This window comes from Zonotrichia albicollis, chromosome 10, assembly GCF_047830755.1.
Source record: "Zonotrichia albicollis isolate bZonAlb1 chromosome 10, bZonAlb1.hap1, whole genome shotgun sequence".
Lineage (NCBI taxonomy): Eukaryota > Metazoa > Chordata > Aves > Passeriformes > Passerellidae > Zonotrichia > Zonotrichia albicollis.
In genome coordinates this window covers 27,775,128-27,801,826 of record NC_133828.1, presented here as the reverse complement: position 1 = coordinate 27,801,826, position 26,699 = coordinate 27,775,128, and the positions used below count along the sequence as shown (strand labels likewise).

General features: G+C 39.9%; 1 protein-coding gene across 2 annotated transcripts in view; it reads left to right on the top strand.

Moving 5' to 3' along the window:
- The window catches only part of CERS6 (ceramide synthase 6), a 90,341-nt gene that overhangs the window by 11,184 nt on the left and 52,458 nt on the right, over window positions 1–26,699 (top strand). For both annotated transcript variants that reach the window (XM_074548542.1, XM_005484026.4), the window contains exons 2-3: window positions 18,925–19,030; window positions 21,318–21,448. In XM_074548542.1, the coding sequence (XP_074404643.1) occupies window positions 18,925–19,030; window positions 21,318–21,448 (237 nt within the window). The remainder of the gene's footprint in view (window positions 1–18,924; window positions 19,031–21,317; window positions 21,449–26,699) is intronic.

Here is a 26,699-nt window from a genome sequence, read left to right as displayed (position 1 = left end):
TTTAATTTTAATGGTATCACCTTGCTTATCCATTTACAGTGTTCCCAGAAGAGTCATACACATTTTCCTTTCTCATTTCTTACCTCAGAAATTGTATTGAAAGCATAGTAATAGCAACAGTAGTAATAGTAGAGTTGATTTTTTGCCTGTTTTGAGGGGGTGTTTTCTGATGCAGGTCTATAAAGGGAACTTAATGCATTAGAACAGTTGAGAAAGGTCTGAACAATAATGCGATGGTTGCGTCACTGCCTGTGTCTGATAAGGCTGTGTAAAAGTGAAAAACCAGCAGAAGGAAATGCTGATGCTGTTCCACATTTGGCATGGGATAATGCTTGGCATGAAGACCTGTGAGTGGAGGAGGGCTGCTGTGTGTGGCAGTGCTCTATACCAAAGGGATGTGTCCTCTTTATTTGGCTAGAAACAAATAGATTTTTTAACTCACTAAACATATGGGTTGTAATAATGCTTTTGGACACCTGAATGTTATCTAGGACACAAAAGAAAAAATACTAAGTTATTCTCTTGTAATTGTTGTAATTTTAATTAAGGACCTTTTACTCTTAGGGTTTATGTATGACAATAGCACGCTGGTGGAGTGTGCTTGTAGATCTAGGTTTAGATCTTTCTTCTGCAGCTGGTTTATTTATGGTATAAATGAAATAATGATAAAATCTAAGTTCTTTTGGTCCTACTGCAGAACAAGCTGAGTGAATTTGGCATTCCAAAACCTCTTAACAGCATTAAAAGAATGAGTTATAAAAGCAGAAGTTGGAATACTTCTGTGCCATCAATAAATATTTGCATCTCAGATGACAGATCACGACAAGTCAACCCCCTCATGAGTGTGAGTAATGCAGATAATTTTTGTGGCGATGCAGTGCAGCAGCCACATGATTTGTGGTGTGACAATCTGCTGCTCTTCAATATCTTGACACTTCTGTTGCTTACTTGGAATTTAAAGTTTAGAGAACCAATTACTCACCAAACTCTTCCTGTACTTGCTAGGTAAAAATGGTTAATGAAAGAGGTTGAGGACCCGAGGTAGGAATGGGGCAGAGAAGTAGAACTGGAAGGAGCACACAGGTGTCTTAGGGAGAGTGGGAGAGGGGAGTGGGACTAAAGATACGTTTTGTGTGGGGAAAACACAACTGTGATGTAAGTGTGTGCACCTGGGCGGACTGTGGTGTAACCAGGCATGCCTGTTTGTTTGTGTCACCAGAAACAATGTGTTTGCAACTATTCCCTTCAGATATGCTTCTAAATTCCAAGGTACATGAGAACACTTGTATCCTAGGCAAGGAAAAAGATTGATGTATGTATGTCTTGTCTTCCTCAAGTTGTTAACAAAACATGAAACAGACCTGAAAATTCTTCAGAAGAATTAAAATTTTACCTTTTTTTTTTTTTTTGGCAGTAAGAAAGCCATAGTGTTTGTATCATTGCAGTCTGGTCCCACGTGGAAAGGTGTAGCATGCCCAGGCACCACACCCACCTTCTTGCAAAATCATTAATGAAGACAGATGACAACTAAGAGATGCCAGCTGGGTCAAAATGATTATGGACTGGTGTATATTTAGCTCTTCTGATGACATCTAGAAATCTGTTATTTGGGAGGGACAGTGCCCTTTTTTCTCTTTCCAAAATAAGTAAATAACCTGCCAGGTTGGTTGGAAAATGTAGGTACTGTTATTTCTGGAAGATCTTAGTGGTAGGTTGGATCCTTGTCATTCAGCAGAATCCTGGATGGACAGTGACGCCAGGAAGTGGCCTGAAAGGAAATAAAGGAGATCTGTGTTAAGTGTCATTGGGGAAAGTGGCTTGCATCTGTAGAGGTTAAAAGTAGTGTTAAAATGAGACAGTTTCTGATTGGTGAGCTGAGAGTTCCAAGAACAGAGGATTTACAGCTGAGGACAAACATCAGTATAGCCAAGAACAATGGGAGACCTTGAGTATGGAGCAAGTAGGTGAAATTTGAGTCTGGTGGGCCATTTATGACAAAGGGAAATATTGCTATTGTTACTTGTCTAAAGTGAACTCTGCTTTGCACATTGCACCTGCCTGACAAACTCTGCTGTTGGCAAACGAAGGATTCTTGATTTTAAGATAAAGAACATTTCCAATCAGCTAGACAGGGCATCCTTAACATTCACAAGCTATCACAGCACAAAAGTACTGCTTAAATAATCTGGGGAACCTAATAGTGTGCTACTCCTATGACTTAATTAGCAGACAAAGTTTCTTTTATGACATTAAGAATAGTGCCAAAGAATTGTTCGTGTTTTATGGTGTGCTGTAAGGGGGGATGGTGTCTGGTGTGTGTGAGAAAAATGGTAATGTTCTCTAGTAACCCAGAACAGTTATGATTGCCTGGATCATCTAGAAGCACAAGATGTTTTCAGCAATTAATTTATAGACTGAGCAGATGTTCCTATGGCAAGAACCCAATAAGGGACTTGAGCTGTTCTCTGAAAGACTCGCAGATATTTTCCCAATAACTGAGGCTTAGGGAAAAAAATCTGCAAACTTTATTTGGGGATTTTGAGAAACACCTGTTTCATAAAGGAGATCTTCTGTTAAGTTTGTCATTAGACTATCAATCATAAGATACATTAATGATCTAACACAAGGAATTTAAACAATTGAAAAAATTCGCCTTCTTTAAATAGTTTGAATGGTTTTGAGAGCTATTGTAAATTGCATAAAACATTGGTTTGAGTAGCTTTTTTAATAAATGAAGGAGAAAGCAATTTCCAGCTTAGTTTTTATGATTTCAGCTACTATTTTAGAAGCAAAAATAAACTTGGCATCATATAGGAACAAACCTAGCTGAGAGTGTTGATTTGCTAGACATCATTAAAGAACAGCACCAGTTTCTGATTGATTTGTGGGGAAAAAAACCCCCATACTAATGCAAATAAAGTTTCACAAGTTATTGTACAATTTATCTATTGATAAGAATAGTGAAAAAACACCTTTTAGAATCTCAGTGTTTCTCATTGTGGGGCAGTATTTAAAACAAAAGATAAATGAAGGAAGTATTTAGGTAAATGCAGACATACTATCTCACCACTGTTCGGAGGATTAACACAAAATGAGCTTTGCATTTTTCTAGAAGCAAAAGATCTGTTTTAGACCATCATGCATGAACACAGCTCAAGTAGAAATACTGAGCATTAAAGTACAGGCTTCAAAACTGAGTAAATATGCCAGATGTTGCTACCTCAATGTAGTGGTTCCAGAATGGTTTTAGTTTCATATTTCTCTTGCAAATGCTTGTTTTTCCTACTTTACTTTGTCAACTCCTCATATCTACCTCAAGAATTCCATCCTTGCCTTTTCTTGCTTACCCTCTGATCCAGTATACATTCAACAGAGGGCTCACATTCTGAATGTCTTTCTGGGTTCAGGTCCAAGATGCTTCCCCCTTCTAAATGTGTCACTGTCAAAAAACCTGGTGAAACAAACATGAACTAATCAGCCCAAAGGAGAACCCAAACGTTTTCCTCAGGATTTCCATTGTTGTTTATCTAGGGTATTGAGGCAATAATTGTTTATGGCTTGCTGAGTTAAGGATGAAAAATTATTCAAGACAATGAAAGTTCAGCTGTAACTGCTATAGATAAGATGCTGCTCAGAAACAAAGGCTAAATGGGGCTGGTTTAGATGAGTTATGTGCAGCATAGGCTTAGCTTCAAAGGAATTTAGCCAAAGGCAGGAATGGTAAAAGTGAAAAAAAATATCAAAGACAAAGGCTCCCTGGGCACATTCTAGAATTTAGGATGCAGTCTGTGTAGTCTGCTACTCAGCTGTATACCGTGCTCCAAATGGCTTTTCTGGGTGGTCTGGGATAGTCCTGGGTTTGCTGGTGAGAGGGAATGGCTTCAGCAGCACAACATAAACTGTGCACAGCACCTGTGTGGAAAGTGAAATGATGATGATTTCCATTGAATTGAACTAAAAGGGCTCAGGATTGGTTGTGAATTTTGCCAGCCGGATCTGCACGTGTCACGTTGCACACTGGTCATTCTTTTCCACCAAAGGAAATGAGCGAGGCACTCCTGCCTGGCAGCAGCACCCTCCCCTCTGTCCCAGCACTTGCTTTGCCACCACTGGAGCCCCTTGGCTGCTGTCCCAGTGCCCTGGCACAGCAGGCACCATCAGCACAGCACACAAGGCTGCTGGCACCGCATGGTTTGAGGAGGTGCTGGCCAGTAAGAGCTGGGGCTGGTCCACCCCAGCCTTCAGCTGCCAGTCAGCAGTCCTGTGGCATTCACCCATGTGCAGGCTGTGGTAAGAGCCTTGCCAAACCTGTTAGGTTGGCCATCACTACAGTAAGTCAGGAAGTTGATTTCTTCACCTTCTTGCACAAACTTGTCCGGTAGCACATTGCATGTGGTGGAAATAGGGTTCAAGAGTGATTTGTTTTAGTATTTGCCTGATACAAAATGGCATTTTTTTATGATAATGAAATAGAGTCCCTTCTGTCTCTGCAACAGAAGGAGAGAAATGACTAAAAATGAGTAAGCTGCAATTGGACTGTCTTAGTACCTACATTTTGTGAAGATTTAAAAACTCACTTAATGCCTTTGTGACAGTGAATATATGAATTCCAGTGTGTGTGTCCTTTTTTCCAGACAAGAATTGTTTAAACAATTCTCAGGGTGGTGAGTAGATATAAACCTAGTATTATAGTTTCTCTTTGAAATCTAGTGTCAAAATGGAAATATTTGATATTTCTAAAACTGTTCACCAGGAAGCTGTACAAAATACACTAGCAAGATGTCATTAAAAGCAGCAGATGCTATTATGGTTTTGCTGCAAGCACAGCAAAAGTGAAAGCACAGCAATTCCTCTATTTTTGCTTCTTTCTAGCCTATATTTGTCTGTCTCTTGCCCCTTTCCTTCTACATCTATTTTCTGACATGCATCATTTATTTGATTGCTAATGGACCCTAGTAGCATTGAGTAGTACATGTGCTCTAGGATTAGGATTTGTGAATAGGAAAGACTATAATGACTTAATTTTTTTTCCCTTCCATCTGTAGTTGCACAGATGACCTCCCTGATATGTACCAGGCAGAAGCAATTTGAGACCTGCATGACAGGTCTGTTAATTGATTCCTTCAATAACTGCTGAAATCTAAAGGGGGAGGAGGGCTGGGGAGGAATGGCAGCGAGGTTGACTAGCAAAAGATTTGACCTAGTTTTTTCAATCTGCATGGCTGTGCAGACAGTCTCAATTATAAATCTGCTGCTTTAGAAGAGCTTTTTTTCCCCCCTATGTGAACAGCTGCATTGATTTTGAATGTTCAAATTTGGTGTGTTAAAACATAAAATTTTGTCATCATTGTATATAGTGTAATGTGTCATGAAATATGCACGTGTGGTGAGGGAGGGAAGTCACCTACTTCTGGTGGATTTCTGTGGGGTTTGCTGCTTTCTGCCCTGCTGCTTGATCCTCTCGTGTGTGGCATTCCATGCTTGGCTTTTTGTTCTGCCTGCAGTATTACTGTGTTTGTGAAATACACTCACTCTTTACTTTGCATAGGAGCTATGGTACTGCTTTGCACACAAAGCTAAAGGGGGCTGAAAGACTTTTGTTTTAAATTGTTTGATAGTTTCTCTAAACTAATAATTTGGCTTTCTTATATCTATTTATAGCACTTGCCCTGGCCTTTGCTTGGTTTGCTTGTTTGTTTATTTTTCTTTCCTTATTTAGCAATGAAGCACCAGGGATTAGTACTAAATTCTGCAGCAGCATGGGGATTCATGACAGGCTTTGACCAGAGCTTTGATCCTCCAGATGCTCTGAATAAACATGACAACATTTGAAGGGGGATATTCAGTTGCTGAATAGATTTGTGGATAATGTTTTTCTTCCTTTTGATTATGGATTCCTTCTAGAGTGCCTGGTTAACTGATGCATGACTCTGGGGTTGGCCAGCCCAACAAGGGATTTTTACCTTTTCTGCATTTCTTAATAACTGGTTTGGTTTTTGAGCTGTTTGCATCTGCTACAGGAAAACCATAACCAACTGAAAACCAGGAAACTGAGTTTTGTTCCTGAAGCGGCTGTGAGATCCTGCTGAAATGGTATCAAGAGACTGCATAAACCCATCCTTGCTGGTTACATCCTGGCTTCTTAGCTCTCTGCCTGGAGGCTCTCTTTCGTTGTGTGGTCGGCAATGGCCTTGGAATATGGCTTTATGCTGCTTTGCAGTTTCTCACTGTTTATTTCTAATTAGTGCCATGTGAGAACAGACATCTCTGCTCTCTCATGGCACTGCTGTGGCTCCAGTGTTGGTTGGTGCCAGCTGAAGAGGCTCTTGGAAGGGCAAGAGTTTGCAGCTCTCATCTGGCAAGGAGGGGACCACAGTGCTGGGGAAAGAGCAAAGCCAAGGTGGTGTTGGACCAGGGGAGGTTCTGTAGGCTTTGTGGGAGCTCCTCCCTTAGCCAGCCCTGTGTGTCAGTCAGCAGTATTGCCCTGCATTAGGCCTGGAACTGGCTGCATGCTGCTGTGCCCTTGGTGCAGCACCATTCATCAGCCCTCCTTCTCCCTCCCCCCTTTGGTTTGCCAGTGCTTCTCTCTGAAGCTGGAGGGATATCCCTGTAGGTAGAAGCTGATCTTGCAATGGAATAATTTCATCACTGTTTCCTATTCTAAAGGAAAATTTGGAATTATGCCATAGTCCAGGGTGTTCTGAAGACTTTTGCTTTTCTTTATGTGCCTGGCTGTAGCTGGTGGAGTCAGCAGTCATGCTTTTTGGGAGCCAGGCTGTGTCAGTAATTTTCTCTAGGGGGTCATGGCTAACATGCATGTCAAGAAAGTGACTGTGAGCCCCAGGAGCTGAAAGGAGGTGCTCTGAGTATCCTTCTTTGGTATCATATCTGCTGGCCTGACATTCCCAGTCCCACTCTGAGCAGTGATCTTGGGCTGAGGTACTTGGTGGTGTATCTTGGATATAGACATCATGTCTGATTTGTTCTCAAGGGAAGACAGAGTTTGACCTGTGATTCTCTGTAAAGTTGCTAATTACCATGTCCTCAGTGCTTGCAAAGCCTTCTGCAGTTCAGGCTCTGTGCAGACACTTAACTGGTGTGCAGGCTGAGTGTTTGGAGTGTGTGCAGCAGGGAAGTGTGAGGTCTGGTCAGCATGCTGGCCAGGTGCGTGTGGTGGGCTGTAACATCTGTGTTTGCCTGGCCTGTTATGGGCAAGGCTTCCAAAGGCAGTAACTCCTGCCTCAGTATTTCTCCTCCCTATTCCATCTTCTCCTTTCTTTGTCCTCTTGCCAAGTGTACAGCACTCCACAGTTCAAGTGCAGCAATACTGCACATGGCTATCTGTAACCCAGCTGGGTGAGAGACTGGCTGTCGCTTCCATTTGGCTTGTCAGATGAACAGATTAGAGAGAGATTCCAGATTCTGGAGAGACTTTTTGCTTTTTGGGCTGAGCTGCCTCATAATTGTCCATGTGCACCAGAAAGCTCAGTTTACCCAGAGCAGTGGGAAGACCTGTGGAAGAGCTGATCCCCAACAAGGCAGTGTGTTTGTGTCTTCTGTTCTGCTGGGAGGGTTTTGGTGGTTGGGCAAGCTTTCAGAAGCATGTACATACTGCTGCTTTGCTCAAACTGCACCCAGACATTGCCATCAGAGTCGTTGTAAAGAAATTTTTTTCCATTTTAGTTATACTCTTAAGCAAGAATTACTCAGTGACTAACCTTAGAAATGATGTTTCTTGCCATTAAAAAAAATGTAACTGACAATCTACAATTGTGTAAAAATCTTCTATAGTTATATAACTTGTATGGATTCCCAGTTTTGGTTTGCATCCCAAGCAGCACGCATTGTGGTGTGTTTAAAAACAAATAAATAAGCAAGACAGTTCTAATGATCCAAAGGAGATGAAAAGGATTATGGCACCCTAAACAGGAATACAAAGAGTAACAAATACTTGCCATTTGAAGGTTTTGAGTAACTGTTTATCTTCCACATATTTTGTGACCAGCCAGGGCAGATAGGTGCTCTGTCTACTTTTCATCATGAAGCACCCTTCTTCTTATTTTTTTCAAATTCTCAATAGTAAAAAGCCACTTTTTCTGTTACTATCTTAGCATCACTTGTTTGAGGCACCTAATCTCATCCACTGGAGAACAATGTCACAGTGTCAGCTCAGGCTTCCTCAAATACCCACCTGCCCAATTTTTTTTCCTTCAACTTCTGCTGGTAGAGATGGGCGTTTATATTGCAATACTCTTAGGGAACCATGTTTTAGTCATGTGTCCTGTAGCCAGGTGTTGTTTGAAATTGTAGTGTGCAAAGTTGCTGACAAAAATCTTGTAATGAGCTAAAAGAAAATATGATTCCAACAGTTTTCTTGTGTGTTTTGCTGTAGAGAATACACTTGCTTATGGACCCAAAGTGTAAATCACTCAGAAATACCCAAGACATGAGATGACTTATTTTCTTTCATTTGACACGTGCTGCAGCATGTTCAAATGTTGTCAAAGCTGGTGGGCCAGCATTGCTGCTGCAGGGTGAGCTCCCCTAGATGGCTGACAGCTGTGCATGCAGCTCACCAGTGCATCCTGCCCGTGGCTCCCTTCCCTGGCTGAAGTTTCTGGCTGCAGCAGCCCAGGGAGTTGTTTCCAAAGTGTCGTTTGGGTGATCTGCTAACAAATCCTATTATTTGTTAATGGGATTTGTTCTTGCACTGTTTGGTCCGATCACTGATTGTTTATCACGCATTAGGGCTACAATGAGATGCCTGTCAGCTGTGTTTTGAGCTTTTTGCAAGCTCATTGTTTGCCTGGGATGGCAGGTTTGCTTTGGGACAGCCTCAGTGTGGAAGGCAGAAGACATAAGGCTGTGCATTTCAAACACTGCAGTGTAGTATTGCCTGCACGCTGATGGGCACTAGTTTAGTTTCCCCAACTCCCCAAGACAAGGTCAGAGGGTCAGTAAACTCATGTGGAGGGTTGGGTGTTCCGCACTTCTGCATACAGAGCTGCAGCTGCCTTCCAGATTGCTTCCCTGCCTTTCTGAAACAGTGTCCTGTTGAGCTGGCAATTAAACAAGAAAGCTTTAAGAATATTCAGTAATAGAATAGAGAGGTGAAAATGTACAGGAACACTTGGAAGCTAGTGAAGCGTAGTTGCTTTTTGTCTTTGTTGAATGTTTTGATCAGTCCATATGGTATTTAATGATCATACAATGCAGGTGGGAACTACTTCTTAAAAGGGATTCACCTGAGCTAGTTTTTGAGATTTTAGGTGTGAGCACTTGTATAGGTATTTTAATAAATATTTTGCTGAAGCACTTATTTTGGAAAAAAATATAATAAAGCTTTTGTATTATAGGTATCCTAATATGTTTTTTAAATCTTTTTTTCTCAGAAGAGAATACAATGTAAGAAATACAAAATTAAATTTCCTAAGCAGAATCTCAGTATGGTCCTGTCATGACTTAACTTGAACATCTAGAGGGTTCACCTTCAAGGTTGCCAGTGTCTCAGTTTAGTGATGCTGTGTTGATAGAGTGAACTGGATCAGATCATTGATCCAGCTGAAAACTCCATGCTCTTCTGGGCTGGTGTGCAGTGATAGTCTTCAGTTTCTTGAAGCCCAAATCTGCTTCTTCTGTGGCTGCAGTAAAAGTGGCAGAAAGGGACAAGTGAGGGAGAAGGAGCCCAAGCACTTCAGGTGATGCCCTTGCTGAGGGTGTGGTGCCTGGGCAGGTAGGAATGGCTCAGAGCAGCCTGCCACATTCTGTCTGCAAATTTAGAACAGTTCTTATTTAAGAATAAAACAGGGGAAATAATTTATTGTGTTGTTTGGCTGTATGCTTCTTAAAGAATAGGTTTCCTGAATATCTACATATGTCTCTTACCTTTTTGTATTGGTAGCTAATTAGAAATAAACTGAGGAATTAGATTGTTGTACCAGATAGGAACTGGGTTTTGTTCTGAGTTTGTGTAAAGTGGAAAGAAATAAGGCTCTAATTCCGGTATTTTAGTAGTCAGACACTATACTGAAGTTTGATTGTATATACACACATATATTAAAAGTACACACACACAAATATATAAAAATATATGCTATTACATATTTTATATATGTATGCTTGTTTCAATGTACCATATGTATTTGTGTTCATATACATACAGAAAATACAGTGAATTAATACTATTGTGATCATTTTTTGTGGTTAATACCTGCCAGCCAGAATGAAAATTGGTTTCTCTTGAAGCTCCTGCAAAAGATTTGATGATTTTGTGATTTAGCTCTTGGAATCAAAGCTTAACCTCCAAGTCAAACCAACCATCCCTATTTCCAGTACTTACAGAAGTACAACTGTCCTGCAGGGAGGAATCCATGACCTATTCCCTCTTCAAAGGGAACAGAATAAAGATTTAGTGTGAGCACTCTACTCAGAGCAGGAAAGTTCCTGAAACATGCCCTGCCTCCTGAGGTGGGGAAAAATAGGATTTGCACCAGAGGTAGTGGTTTGCCCATCACATTCAGGCACATACTGAAGTTCTCTGTCTTATGCCATGACAGCCCACCAGCAGTACAGAAGCCGAACTCATAAGGACAAAGAGAAAGCTTGAAAATATTGAAATCCTTTGTTGTGTGTACTTTTCTTAAGTTTGTGGCACTGCCAGGTAGTGTAATGACAGCGTTCAGGAGCAGAGCATGCCTTCAAGTCATGCAGGCTGGGTCATTTGCTCAAACACAAATGCACACTTGGAGCAGACAGACAGAGGTTTGGGCTTTACTTTTCTTGCAACTCCTGCCTTTCCTCAGGGCCTGGTTCCATAATCCATGGAGCAGGGCAGGAGGTAGGATCCTTGTGCCCCTCAACAATTAAGTTAGGGACTTAATTGTTTTTTAATGTTCTATTGAATATAAAGCATTATTTATCTTCTCTGCTTTGAAGAAATGTTTTCTAACCTGATATAACTTAATAAGTTTCTGTTCTTGGTGAATTTCCCAACATTTCAGGTACTTTTAAATATTTTCTGGGAAGTTGTTGCTGAAATCTTAGAGTTCTGTTCTGTGACTTAGTAAGGTCTTTAGACTGTTTGTTGTTAGTGATTGCTAGGGTTTTTAACAACATCCTTCTTTATTTGGCCTTCTGGTAGTAAATAGATCAGAAGGCAAGTACATTAGAATGTAAGGGGACCTTGATGAGACAAGTTAGCATGTGCTGATCAGACTGAGACCTACCATGGGGGAACCTGGAGCAGTAGCATTGACTTTCTAGAGGGCAGTGCATGGCATGCCTTGGCTGTTCCTTTACTGTAGACATGGGGATCAGTCACAATTTTTAATTTTTTTTTGCTCACAAGTTAAAGATGTGACCAAAGTCAAAGATGCTGCAGGGCCTGGGGGTTAAAACAGTGTCATTGTGTTAGGCTGACCTATTGCAATTTAAAAATTAACTTGTCAGTCTTTCTTTCTGTGCTGTCTTCCTGCCCTTTTCCCTGTCCAGAATCAAATCCCATTTGGACCATGTGTCTTTTCATATGTTTTATGGTTGGTTTTTTGTTTTGGTCATCCCACGCTTGCTGAAATGAAGTGACTTACCAGCTCTGTATTTTAGAAGTGGCAGAGGAGAGTACGAATCTATAGTGTCAGGAGAGGCAAAGGATGCTTTGGGATTGACTGTTCATTTTTACCCAGTGCAAGAAAAGAAGAAGCAAAACCAAAACTGGCCAGCAATGTGTTCAAAATGAAGTGGGATGGTTCTCCTCACGGAGTCTGAATTTTCCCTGGAGAGCGCTGCCGCAGACCGTGGAAAGTTTTCACAAGCTCAATGAGTTACGAGTGCAGCCTGGGGAGGAAGGGTCAGCTCTTTGGGGACTGCTATGTGCAAAGATGCCTTTTTTGGTCTAAATAGTCCCCAAGCCACAACTTTCTAGAAGTTGGGAGAATATTTTTGTCTTCACTGACCTTTAGCAGTGGGCTACAATTTGGAGCCTGAATTTTACCATTGACCCTGACTTGTGTGTCCTGATTTTAGTGCAAAAAGAGTGAGAATGATTTCTTCAGAATTGTATCATCCATACCATCTACTGCCTTGGTGGTGGTGGTGGAGGGCAGCTGAGAGAAGGCACCATGGGTTAGAGGTGGGGGGACTGGAGTCTATCACCATTTCCATTCCTTCTCCCTCTCCCCGATCTGTGCTTGGAAAGTTACAGAGTGACTAAACTTTATTTTTAGAGATTACAAAGAAAGAAAGCATTAGACAGCTGGCTGCAAAAATATTTATTTGTGACCTTTGTCTGCATTTGTGCAGCGCTTGTTGCTATTCTGGAGCATGTAGTTTCCCTTGATTTCACTCTTACAGTTTAAGGAGAAACTGAAATGCTTAAAACTTAATGTGTACATATATTTTTTTAAAAATTGCTTACATATTTGGAAAAAAGGACTATTTCTGTTTGTAAAGTACTGGCCTTCTTTGTTTCTCATTTTTGTAGTAACATATGGACTGGAAAAGCAACTGGACTGGAAACTGCTGGTAGAGGCTGGGCTGGAGTAGTCCCATAGTGGTGGCAGAACACCTCCTGCATGAGTCAGTCCCATTATGAACTAACCTGCAGAAAGGATGAAATAGATTTTCCAACTCTGTGGGGCACAAAGGATTAGCACCATGTGTGAATAGGGTCTGGAATTGGGTCCGTGATCAGTGGGGTCTGGCCTGCAGCTTGTGATGGGAGCTAGCAGGTATGCAAAGGTAGCTCAAGCCAAATGTTACTGGTCATGGTTTTTGTTACTGGATCAAAATCTTCAGAAAATGGGAGTATTTTTAACTTTGCACCATGAGGAAATGTGTCCTTGAGATGTGTATTTTCTGTCAAAAAGGCAGGAAAATATAAGTGTGAGAAATCCATTGCAAAGATGGAACAGTTTGACAGTGATTGAAAGAAAGGTATGGGTCAGTCATATTAGTTGTGTTTCTTAAAATTAACTCTGTTAGGACAAAGCTTGGCCTAATAATGCTGTTGAGTGATGAGGATAATTTGTTTTATTTACTTAAAATTATGTGGTTTTACTCTGTACTAACAGTAAGTCTGAAAGCTGAAATACATTGTCTTATTGGATCTTCTGTAACATAAATTATTGTGAAACATAAAGCCAAAACCGCTGCTGGGATAGGTATGCTGAGGTGATAACCCTGTTTATCTACTGATTTTGTTCTAGAACTATTGAGATTTTTCTGGATTTAATAATTAAAATTAATTATTTTAATTATTGCTAATACAAATAACTTCTGAATTAAGTAGGTCAGCTATACCAAAATAACAAATTCAGTAATTGTTTTTGAGTGTTGTGGCAGTAAATCAGTAGAGCATCTGCTCAGAAACAAGCCCCTTCTGCATTTACTGATCCTTTGAGCAAATTTAGATTGTTTCTGTTTAAAAGCAGCAAGCAATGTCCAACAAGTGAGACAATTGCAATCATAAATCCCTGGAATAATCTGTGTTTAGTGAGCATAAAGTAGATGAGCTGGGAAAATTTGCTCTGCATCACTCTTTCAAAAAAGGAGCCAGATTCCTCTAAACAGATCTGTGTACATCTTTAGCACAGAGAGGAATTCTTGCTGGTTCAACTACCTGCCCTGATATCTTTAAGCGTACTGATAGGAAACTGAGATTTTATGGACATATTTGATTGTCAAGGAATAGTTTGCTTGGGTTTTTTTGGGGTTTTTTGGAGCTCACAGCTGGCTTGTGTTAGCAACATGAGCAGACTTTCATGCAAGCATCACTTGAACTATGCCAATACCTGAGAGTTTTTACCTGTTTCACAGAGATACTGAATGTATGTAATCAGATCCTACCACTTATCTAGAGTGTGGTATCCCTGGAGATCCTCTAGTTGTGCTTGGGGTGACTCAGAGATGTGCTGCACACCTTCACATTCACCACACTTTATTGTAATTGCTGTACATAGATGCATCCTCAGCACTCTCATCGTGCATTGACTAGTACTTAACTCAAATGTTTTTGTGGACGTGAAAGGCTAAAAAATCCCTGCATATTCTCAGGGTACATGGGGATGCCATAGCTTAGGTCCTGCCTGTTTGCTTCATGATATTTTTCATCTGTTGGCAGAGGCCATGTAGGAGCAGTCTCCAGGGTGATTTTGTGCAGATCCTTTGTGCTATGCTGAGGTATCTTATCAGAAAATAGATTGTTAGTTAGGGGATGGATGCTATGTAATAACAGGCCATTAGTCATGTCTCTTGGTCCATAATGTGACCTACTTTTGATAAAAATGAATGACAAAAGTGACTGATTTAAGATGTGATTAACCAAGATATTTTAGGAAAGTGTGAAATATGCACTGGCTTAGTTTTTCTCACTTGCACTAATGAAAATTTCTGAGTGGGCTTCTGTATTGAAGTTGGCCACAAAGTAAAGTTACTTAAGTGAGGGAAGAAACTTTGTGTGCTTAAAATACTGCAAGGAAAAAAAAAAAAGGTTTACTAATGTGTGGGATGACGTGTAGCTAAAAAATAACAACAACAACAACATCATCATCATAATCATCAACAACAGCAGCAACAACAACAGCAACAATAATAATAATAATAGTCTAAACTTACATTGCCAGTTCTTGCTGGGTTTGGGATCTGTTAGGACTGTTGCAGATCCTTCCTTCTGATGATGACTTATTTTAGATGTGCCAGTGTTAAGTGCAGAAGTATAAAACACCCTTTTTCCTCTGTATCAACCACCCTTGTTTTGGTTTTGGTTCTGTTGAATGGGTAATCTTATCCTTTTGCAAAAATAATTGGTTAACATGTATCACTTACCTAACACTGTCAATTACTTTTGGACTAGTGTTTCTCAAATTGATAGTTTAGAAGAAACTTTATTTTCTTTTCGTACATTAAAAAGAGTGTGAATTACATGAATCTAATATTCATTAGTTCTGTTAGCTTTATTTTTGTTTTGTTGGCTTTTCTGGGTTTTTTAGCCCTCTTTGGAAAGCCTTGTTAAATCTTGCAGACCTTTAAGTCTGTTTAAAAAATCCCAAAGCTGTAATCCCAATTTACCTGCTCTGTTGTGGGTTAAACATCTGCAGAGCTGCTGAGGAACTCAGACATGGATTTGCTAAAGGGCAGCTGCACTGGCCAGCTGGGAAATGGCAGATGACCTGCTGGTGTGAGAGCACTACATTCACATCCTTTCAGAGGGCCTGCAGGCACATTCCCAGTGCCCCAGATGACTAAAGAGTTCTGGATCTGTGTCTGGCCACATTCAGGGCAAAGATGACATGTTACAAGTGGGGCTGTTTGATTTATAGTAAGAAAAATTAAAGCCTTGGGCTTGGAGGGGGTGGGGGATTAAATGTGGCTTCTGTCTGTGAATGGGGAACCTGCCTTTAAAAAGGGTATTGAATTTTGATTTTAATTCCCTTGTTTGTGTTAGTCTTTCCTTTCTAGATCCAGAATAGATGGGGCTATATTCAGCAAAATGTGTTTGTCCTTAAATTTCTGTGCAGTTGAATACCAGCTTGCAATTCAGCTGTACTGAAATCCGTTGAAAAGGAGATATTGGTGTGCTGTTTGTTCAGATTTCTGTGTTTAACAAAGAAAAGCTGGCAATATACTCAGTTCCACTCTCCTTACTCTTTCACAATAATTGCTCCCTCTTAATTGCAGTACCTTATGCAATAAATGGTCCCATGGGATACACCAAGACTGTTTAGGGAATTGAATACCACAGTGTTGGCGGAAATGGAAAAAATGAACAGTGCTTTTAAGAAGTGCAGCATTTGACAAAACACTCAGTTTGTACATGTATCAAACATTAATTCTTCTTTTTTTTACTTATGAATACATTTAAATTCTTACAGAAGAGTATCATGTTAATGAAGCTTTTTATGGCATCTGTGAAATTTGGGACCCTGTTAAATGAATTCTACTTTAAATGACTTTGAACTCTACTACTGTAGCCTTGAAAAACGTTTTTATACTCTAAAGTATATCTTGATTTGGTTGGGTTTCTCTATGAAAAAAAAATGTCACATTTTATGAGTTCTGCCAAAAGCAGTCACATGGACAAAGCTTGGCTCATGCATACTTGAATTAGTGCTCAAACCTGCTCAGTATTGCAGGTGTCTAAAATGTTTCAGTTAAAACTGCTTTTTCTTGAGTGTCCTGGTGGGACCTTAGTGGGTTTTTTGTAGCTTTGCCTGTCCCTTCATCGCTGACATAGCTGGCCAAGATAATCCTGGGTCTTGCATCTGTGTACTGTGGACGAGCTCTGCTTTAAGTCATGTGCCCATTCCTCCCATGCACGTGACAAACATAAACAACAAACGCAGAAAAGCTCATGTTTGTGTTTAGAAAATGTGTTTTGTTTTAGGTAATGGGTATAACATCTATATTATAATTTTAAGGTTAAAAAACCCCCACTGGGTCTGTGCTTTGTCCTGGATTTACCTAGGCTATTCATTAACATCACATGTAATTTTAATATAATTTAAGCAAACCTAGCTGGCTGGCTTAGATTTAAATTAATATCAGCTCAGCATGAAACATGTTGGAATTATGTCTTGTTGAATTTTTTTCTAACTGGGACTTTTTATCTGCTTTTTTCTTTTTAAATGAGTATGTTTGGGGAACTGTCTTTCTATTGGAGTTATACCATGGCTATCACATTCCTTCACTCAGGAGAAGGAGAAAAGCAAGAGAGAGGTTGCAAGATGTATTTTATTAAAAGAATAGCAAACACACAAAACAACAGCAAAACCCCCAAGCAAACAAATAACCCCCCCCATACCCTCCAAATAAACACAAAAATCCTAAATCATGTCTCATTTCAGAGGAGACTGACTTAAGAAGTGGACAAAAACTCCATGTGAAACAATTTTTATTTTGATTTTTGTGGTTATTTAATAACTGTTTCTTGATTTTGCTGTTGATAATGGTGGCTGAGCTTGGTTTCCTCTGTGAATGCATAAAGCTGCTGCAGTTGTCTTCTGTTTCTTTTATTTGTTTTCACTCTGCCTAGAGCATTCCCCTGCCCCTCCACTTTTAAATGTTTCCTCTAATGGCTTTGTAAAATTAGCTTTAATAGTGATTGACATTGGCTTTATTGTACCTTTAAGGATTGACTCTTGTCTAGCTCTATGGCTTACTCTTCAGGAAAATGTTTTTATTGTCTTTATTATTAAAGACTTGAATTTCCGGCTGTTTTACAGCTTTTTGATACAAAATAAGGACATAGATGCTGATATTCTGAGCCCTATTGTTACATTATGAAGTGTTTTAGATTCTTTAGTAAAGTAAACTTCTGAAATCAAATTGCATTGGCTTCTTCAGCTATCTTTTTGGTTATCAGCTAGCAGCAGTTACCGGCACTGCTTTGGTTATGTTTTGAAATTAAGAATGCAATTCTCACTTCTTTTGTCAGCTTATACTTTAACTAACATAGAAGTTTCCAATGTGGCTTGGTTAAACTGTATTTACACCTAACATGTGCAGAGCTTACATGCTTCTTTTTCATGAGCAGAAGACTGAATTGTCTTCTTGATCTTAGTAGTGAAACTGGATTCATCAAAGCTCTGAACTCTAAAAAGCAGGGAATTTACACCTGATGCAATGCCTTTAATTTTGTTGATGCTATAGAGGTAGCATGATGGTTACAATCTGCAATTTAGATTGCCACCAAAGTTTTACAAAGTATGAGGGGTTTTTTTCTTCTGTAACACGCTTGGAGCAAGTAGTGAGGTCACTGATACATTGCATGTGTTTTTCAATATTTGTCCTCTCAGTCAATCACCAACATAATTTCAGGCTACAGAATTATCTTTCATATGGATTTGTTTCAATGTATTAAGAATTTTTCTCCAAGAAAATAAGGTGGTCTGGCATCACCCATCTTTGTTTACCAAAAGCTATTGCTGTAACCACTATCACATTGATTAGGACTTAATTGCCTTTAATCAGCAGTGCTGTCTTAAACATGGCAGAAACAGCAGTTGTAGCTCATAACAGGGCTTTAAATGGGGCTTGTATGTGCATAAGAATTCTGGGATTTTTTTGTAGCTTGTGGTCATTCAGCTGGATAAATGTGGAACCATTTAAGTACCAAGTGTTGTTTTGGTCCTTGCTGGCAAATGAAGCTTAGGGAAAGAGACGCTGTTTAAGTGAAGTAATGAGTTATATAGCTCAAAGATAGCAGAGGTTCATAGTGTTCAGAGATGAATGGGTTTCCTATACAGTGCTTTTAGCTTTCATGGGAATTCCAGATTTAGACTCGTAGTTACAAATAATTTAATTTTTTGTGAGTAGAGTGGTGGTTGTTGACTTTATGTAAACTACACAATTCAACTCTAAAATGTCTCAGAGAACTTATGGATTGGTGTTAGGACTTTGGACAGCCTCATACTTCAGCAGAAGAGTATTGCTTGTGTCTCTGTACCATGTAGATTTTATGCTTTTAGGAAATTGTATTGACTGGGCAGCCTTAGTGCTTCCTGCCTTTCAGGATTCTGAAACTCCATTGTGCCAAAGGAGTCCTGAGGCAGTAGCTACTTTGGAAACTGATTTTTAAAAAGGCTGTGTTTGGAGGATAATATTATATGCTCCTCAAGCTGTCCTGCTCTTCTCTTTAGTTGGTGCTTCTCTGGGAGGCATTCTTCTTATGCTTTTGTTCTAATCTTTCTTCACAACATGAAAGAAAATCCTCTGTTTCATGTGTTCCAGGAGTTCCTTTCATCTTTCAAAGTGATGTTCCTTACTTTGTGATGTAATTGCCTATATGAGCTTGCTTTTGAGCTGTAAAACTAAGTATTGTTTTTGTTGGCAGGGTTATAATGTTTGCCATTTACCACATGCCATTGATTGGTAACCATAATGAAGTAAACAACTGAATGTTTTCTTCTCTCATTTTTCTGTTTCTCACAGGTTCATTGCTAAACCATGTGCCTTAGGCCTTAAAGTCCAAGCCAATGGACCACAGAAAGCTCAACCTAATGCTATCTTGGAGAAGGTTTTCACAGCTATTACAAAGGTACTGTGTCTGACTAAAATATTTACCTTGTGAAGTGGTTTGTGGCACTGTAATCTATGTCTGAACAAAGCAAAGCTAACAGATAAATGCAGTGCTGTGTTTCTGTACCTCAAATCAGAGATTCAGATATTGGGGATGTCATTAATATGCCACCTTGAGCAGTTGTGTATCCCTTTGTGATGTCTCCTGAAAATTTTCAATAAAAATTGTCAAAGAAATGCTTTGTAGATGCCATATGGCCACTTAGATATTTTTGCTTCTTATCTGTTCTTGCTTTTTATCTATTTTGTATCAATTTTTGCAAAATTGTTGGGGTTTTCAGAAAAAAAGGATTCATTGTAAGCCAGTAATATTGATACTGAGTTTTCTATGAAACTTCAAAGCTATCCCTTCTAGGGAAAGGCCTGTTTTGCTGGTGTCCCAGCTAAAGGAGAACAACATAGAAAAGTGGGGAGAAATTGACTGAAAAATGTTTTATTTACAGCTTGCATATCTTTCTTGTACAAGATTTCCCCCCACAACTTACATATCTGTCTCTACATCTCTCACCATATGACATCTCAACCTGTTTGTTGTTCTGTCCATGCTTTTCAAGCATCCCAAATTTTTCTGCAGGAGCCTTCCATTCTCACCTTGGCTCCAGACTGCAGCTGGGCAGCAGTGTAAACAGAGAGTATTAAAGTCATAGAGGATAAAACTGGGTTCAGTGTCACAGACAGTGAAATAGGCTGTGGATCTGTCTTGCTTGTGTGTCCTACACTACCCAGAGATCACCATGGCACTTGCTGTGACTTTGTCCTGTTTTTCGGGAGGGGATTGTGTGTGCCTTGTTTCTGAAAGCTTCAGGATATACTCTCATACAGACTCAGCTGAAGGAAGAATGGTTAGGTTTTGTTAGTTGTGCGGTTGTTTATTTGTTTGTTTTTAATATTTTGTCATAAAAACTGGGAGTCTGACACAGGGCCTGAAATACTTGTGACTGTGAAGAGCTCCAAACAAAAGTATCTGCTTTCCTGCAAGAGTCTGGTAGCTGCTCTCAGAGAAAGTGTCCAATTTAGCTCCCTGCCTTTTTTGAATCCTATACAGCAGTTTTCTATTGTCAAACTCCCAAGAGCTGCATCAAACATTTCATTTTTCTAAGGTTACAGAAATTGCTTTTCTTAACCTTCCGTTGAAAAACTAGTAGATACTTTGGTAGACTATGAAACTTTATTGAGATGGATGCCAAATTCATCCAACTTCAACCTTCTCTTGTCTCATCCTTTCATTTCTCTCTCTTTCCTGTGTTTTCTTGGAGGCTGATAGACAAAATTTCAGCCTAACAGAAATCTTGAACGTCTGTGTCTTGCAACAGTAAAAAATTTAAGGCTCTTTTTTGTAAGAGCTCTTGTGCTCCATTCAATATATGTAACTGATTTGCAGAAATAAAGCTAAAGTTCCAGAAAACAGATTATGCATTTTTCTGTTTATTTTTAAAAAACTGTGTGATCAGGAGAAATACATAAGAAGTACATATGCTTCACTGTACATGTAGAATTGCTCTATGATTGGAGATTTGTCCTGTATTGCTCTTCAAATTAAAGACAAACTAATTTTCTTTTGCCTTACCTCTGCACTGGTTTGCACCCACGCTAATGGTGTGAGACTTCTACATTTTCTGCTTTGGAGAATATTTGTGTGTATTTAGTTTTACAGAAAACAATTCCAGAAAATGTCTCCCTGTTGTCAAGGTGATTTGCCTTTTGAAGTTGCCGCTTTGTTTAGCGACCTCATTTTTTAACATTATTGTGCAGAAGCATGGGATTTATCTTCTTTGTGTATCATCTTCCCTAGTGCAAGAGTCCATAGGACAAAGATCCTGATGTAGGAGAGTGGAGCAGGTATTAGGACAAATGTCCTGATGTAGGAGAGTGGAGCAGGTATTAGTGTGTGGCAGGCAGTGGGGTGTTTGTAAGAGCCACTGCTCCAGAAATGCATGGCATTTTATGGCTGCTAAACTTCACTTCCAAGTCTCAAGCAAGTTTCAATCCCATTGTCCCTTTAAAGTTTTTTATCAGTAATGGATCTGCACATCACATTACGGCATCTGTCCTTCTAGATTAATTGTCATTGTAAATGTATTCTGACGGGATCTGCCAGTAGAGATTTCTGTGAATTTATTTCTGTTTATCCATGTGTCTGACTGACAGCCTTGGTAAGAAGGCTAGAGTCAATTTCAGTGGTTCTGAATTTAAAGTGCTAATGCAGTTGAGCTAGAAAATAATTTTAGTGCTTCTGTGTTTTGTAGCATCCAGATGAGAAGAGACTGGAAGGGCTCTCCAAGCAGCTGGACTGGGATGTGCGCAGCATTCAGCGTTGGTTCCGACAAAGGCGCAACCAGGAGAAGCCCAGCACCCTTAGGAAGTTCTGTGAGAGCATGTAAGGATGCATGTTCTCTTCTTGTGTCTTGTTGAGCCTGTGTTCTCATCAGTTTTCCCCTTTGTTTTTCACAGGTACTTTTGCAGACAATTAGAAAATGATACAAATTGGTAGAATATAACTAATGAGAAAAATAATCTTCGTTTTCCTGAAGGAGTCAGATTGTACTTTTCAGGGATTTTCAGTGGTCAAAAGCTTGCAGAAATCATGTTGCTGTGATTCTATTCTATCAGGGCACCAGCTAACACCAAATCACCTGATGTTAGTGTGCTACTTACAGCACTGCCTTTAGCCATACAAGCTGATGCACATCTAAAATGGAGGAACAAAGATAAAAGGCAGTTGGGCTGTTTAAATAAAAAGAAGACAGAAGATAAATTGTCTAAAGATGACTGCCCTTTATTAAACAGAATAACTTAGGTGTCAGAATGCTTAAGTCTGTTCTTTGGTATTTACAGCTAAAATCCTCCTTCCTTAATGTTTAATAAATCAAGGCATGATGAGATTATGACAAAATGGCTTGGTCATTTTGTTGCCAGCAGCTGCTGGCCTAAGAGTTACTATTTTTTGAGATCAGTGAAGAACAACCTTTATTCTGCAAGGGTTGTAGTTAACTTGTCAGCTGTGGACTCTTGGGAAAACGTATTGCTTTATTAGTCTTAGAGGTAGCATGTTTGGGTGGCATATTTTGCTTCCTCTGTAACTCAGCTCAAAGACCTCACTCTCTTGGACTGGTGTGAGGGCATCTGGTGAACCTACAGATAGAAAAATTTAAGCATACCATGAAATACTGGCATGGATAGGATAGTAATAGGTGCTGAATTTGTGGCATGCATTATCAAAATGGGCTGCAAATGACAGCTATGAGTGCAGACCGGAAGGTAAGGTCAAGCTGTAGTGAAGTGCTGAAAGAATATAGTGCCAGCTTTGTTTAGAGGGAGCCATTGGCATTTCTGCAATATATGTATTTAACAGTCATGATAAAACTTGTCCAAACAGAAGCGAGATGGCATAAATAATAGGTCAATACTTCAGGTTCTCTCTGTTCATGGTTTGCAAGAGGTACAGTGAGAGCTGCCTCTCTATTTCTGTGCTACCTAGTGCTGTGGGAATGTGGTGTTATCCAACCCAACTGTGTGTGCCTTGCCCTGGGAGCATTTCCAGTGGTGGACTGTGTGCCACCAGCTGACCTGACACATCTTGGACAAAGTTGTTGGCACGTAGTCAGATTACTGCTGGGGGCCCAGGGTTTCCTTTTATCCCGTCAGTACAGGTTCAGTAAAGTGTGGTTTAGTTAAATCTGTCCATCAGAGTGCTAAGCAAGGTACTTCAGAAAGTTTTGACCAAAGAAATCCTTTGGTGTGGGGTCTGTAGCCTTTTCATAGCTATTGAGTTAATGGGGTGGCTTTTCAGAGATGTAGTGACTGTGTGTGACAGGTGCTTTGAAGCTCTGAGCTCCTGAAGTTCATGTTCCCACAGCAGTCATGGGAAGGGGAGCACTCCAGTCTTCAGTAATTCAGGTGCCAGTGGAGAGTTTCGACAGAACAAAGTGTGCCCTTATCTCATAAGCAAGAGCAGAGCAAGCAGAATGACAGTGATCTCTGCCTACACCTTCATCCTGCTGAGCTGCTGTTGTCCCTCCAGAGAAGGCTTCAGTTTTCCTGGGAACAGCACTGATTGACTGTGGCGTGGGAAGGAAAGTGAGAGAACCCACGGCAAATGTGGATCTGCCTAAAAAGAACTCCAACTCTTTTCACATGGAGACGATTTAATTTACTGCTAGACAAAGTGTTCCTTGGGCCCAGAGTGGCTTTTCCATGATGAAAGGGAAGAGGAGCTGTGCCAGAAGGGCTGTAGGCCATTTTTGACTGCCTTATCTTGCTTGCAAATGAATAGCGTGGGCACTGTCTAAGGTAGAGTAGCTTCAATGTGACAAAAGCTGAGAGTGAAATTTAATGATAAACACACTTGCCTGAGATGAATGATGCCAAAGACCCAGCCCCAAACACACTATGCCAGTAACTTCATTAGTAGGTTCTTATTGTCACAGATTTCTCACTTTCTCTAACCCTTCCCTTCTTTTCAAACAATTACAATTCTGATCATGAACAGAGTGCAGAGACACCCCAAAACCTACACTGCTCGCTGCTTCTTGAGGGGGAAGGGGTGTTTGGTGGGTTTTGTAGTTTTTTTTTTGTTTCTGTTTTGTTTGGTTTTGTAGGTTTTTTGTTGTTTTGATCTGTGGGTTCGTGTGGTTTTTTTTTTTTGTTTTGTTTTGTGGTTTGTTTGTGCGTTTGTTTGGTTTGGGGGTTTTTGTTTGTTTTTGTTTTGTGGGGAGTATTTTTTGATGGTTTTGTTGATTGTTTGACTGGAGTAATTCCTTTGCTGCCAGTCTTTGTCAGATATTCAGGCCATGGGCAGATGATGGTTATATGAAGAAAACCACAGTAGTAAAATCTCCTGTTTATTGATACTGTTTGTGTCACAGCATTATAGTGAAAATAAATTACTTTTTCAGGAACCTTTCATAGCCAGTATTCACACCATAGAGTTTTGTCTGTCAATGTGGAAGAGAAGGTGTAATTTGATTTTGGAGCCATAGAGACCCTAATGGTGAGACCCTAGTGGTGTTACATATCTGCTTAAGCTTTCAGATGTTATGGTGATACGTATTTATATGAAACATGAAATAGATAATTTCACTAGGTGGTGATTAATGTATATAATCACCAGGTGGTGATTAATGATCCAGTCAGAAAGTAATAAATGCAGCACTGAGTATTATCTTACTAGCAAGTCAGTCCTCATATCCCAAGGATTAGGTGATTCTGGCAGGAAACCTGGAGTTCAAGTCACAGTTTGTAGTCACTAGGAAAGGTATCCACCTAGTATAACCTGAGATTGCAAAGCTCAGGCATGTAGCCCACTATATGAGCTGCAGAGAATAGTCTGTCCATAGCTTTTCTTTCTATTTTGTGAATTTAGACCATTTGCACTCCTTTCTTCAACTTGAAAATCCAACACCCATAAAGGAGGGAAAAAAGTGGTCAACTAAGTGTGCAAAATGAACTTTTCTACTTCCATGTATTTCTGTTGGGCTTTTATTATTCTTTTCTCTCTGTCCCTATGGCACAGCCTAAATCAAGAATATTATTTTGCTTATTGCCACACAGAATATAGAATCCAATAATATCTTTGTTAATGTTTGATGTGTCAGAAAGCCAATGCAGGAGTGATTCCCAAACCACTTCCAGTGTCCTCCCAGTTTCAGTGTGTTGTTTCTGCTCATAGTACCAGTGTGTAGGCATGTCTGGTTTTCTCAAAGAGAGAGCATTCTGTCCTCTCCCCTTGTTGTCTGGCACAAAGGGAGAGAACCTGTGATGCCAGAAGTTACTAGCCTGGGATTTTGGAATGTTATCAGGCCGATGGCTTGTCTGTCCTACAGCTATGTACATTTAAGCGAGCTGTTTATTAGAGATATGTATGTGGTTTCTAAGGAGTGTCTGGAAGAAACATATGGCCAAGAGAGATGTTTTGAGTTTCTGCAACATTCTGCATGTGAAAACATGGAAATGTGCAGACAGAAGAGCCAAAGATCTATTTTTTCCTCCCCTTTATTCTCTAGAAGAAGCTTGGATACTAAATTGTCTGTAAGTAGGGTGTCTTTTTGTTTTGATGTAGGGGAGCGAAGAGCCTCTGTCTTGTATCCTAGCTAGATATTCTTTTTCCTAAGGAATTGAAATTTTGTTTATGCACGTTTTGTTGTTGCTTTGGAGGAAGATTTTATGTGTCTGTGCCTGTATATGAGTGTGTGTGTGTGCACATGTATGTGTATAGACGCAGAGGAATGCCAATTGGGTTTTTTTTTTTGCTTGTTATACACGTTTGTGTGAAAATTCTGTGGGCTGTTAGCAACTTCTTGGGCATACTGCTTTTCTCAACTAGCAGAGTAATTCTGTTCCTACAAAATTGTACTGGAAAAATAACTGTGAAAGGGATAGAAATGAAGACAGCTGTTTGGTTGTTGAAATTCTGAACTGTACTGATGCACATGATAACAGAACGTGCAAAAAAAATTCATCAGTCTGTGCTCTGTGTTGAGCAGTAAAGCATTAGAAAATAAATAGGCTTTTAGCTCTGAGTATTTAATAGCATCAGGCTCTCCTAAGCCAGCTTCTAACACACTTCTGATCTGAGGAAAAAATTTGTGGTAGGTGGTACTTTGAGTCCATTTAATTTTGATTTGTCAACTGCTCCAGTGCTAGATGGAATGAAGGCCTAACCAGTGTTTCATGAAAACTGTTTTTCATGAAACTGTGTTTCAGTGTCCTAGAAAAGCAAAGAGGGGATGAGTCTGTGAAGACCCACAACGTGCTCTGCAGCAAATGTGGTTGTTACTCGTCAGTGGCCACAGAACTGCACTATCTCCCTTGTTTTCCTTTGCTGTTTTCCATGGAATGGGAGTTGCTGTTACTTGGGCAATCAGATATTTGGTATTGTGTTGATAAGTGGATTATGACATGAGGGGCAAGTAGGTTCAGGTGTTGGCAGAGTCACATTTGTGAGGCAGCTTTTGGATGAAGGATGTAGGTGTTCAATGAAACATGAAGGGAGTTGGAGCCTGTAAAATTGTTCCAGAACAGGGAATATGCGTGTTTGCTGAGTGCAAGAGGTGTTTATTATGGCTTCAGGTGGTAGGGGAGTTGAGAAAGGAGACTCTTAATTGCTAGTAAGTGGTAACTGAAGTGCAGAGTAACAAAGATGATCTGGCAATTTTTATCTGTACTAAGCAAGCATGTAAAATACTGCCTTTTTACAATAGTGCTGTAAGAGTTGCATTTAGACTCTGGAGTTAATACATTCAAGGACCTATTACTCTCTTAAAAGAATTATGTCTAGTAACATCACTGAAGAGAGATGTGCTTGAATGCAAGGCCTCTGTAGAAAGTAAAAGTGAATGAGGCATTTATACTGAGACTCATGTCAGGGAAACTAGAGCTGTACAAAAAGGCCTGGAGTAATGTTTGACTATGTAAAACCAAGACAGAAATCCTGATCTGTTTTACATCAGGGTAAGATGTTGCTCCACAAGAGTAGCACTCAATGGTTTTGCATGTTACTGATTCCTTTGTTTGCTACTCTCTAAGCCATGTATGAAGTCAGTATGGGAAAATATTGTTGGAGCCTTTTATTTTGTGTAAATGTATGTTTTTGTATGATGTCATTCAGCACTGGTTCACTGATGGCCTCC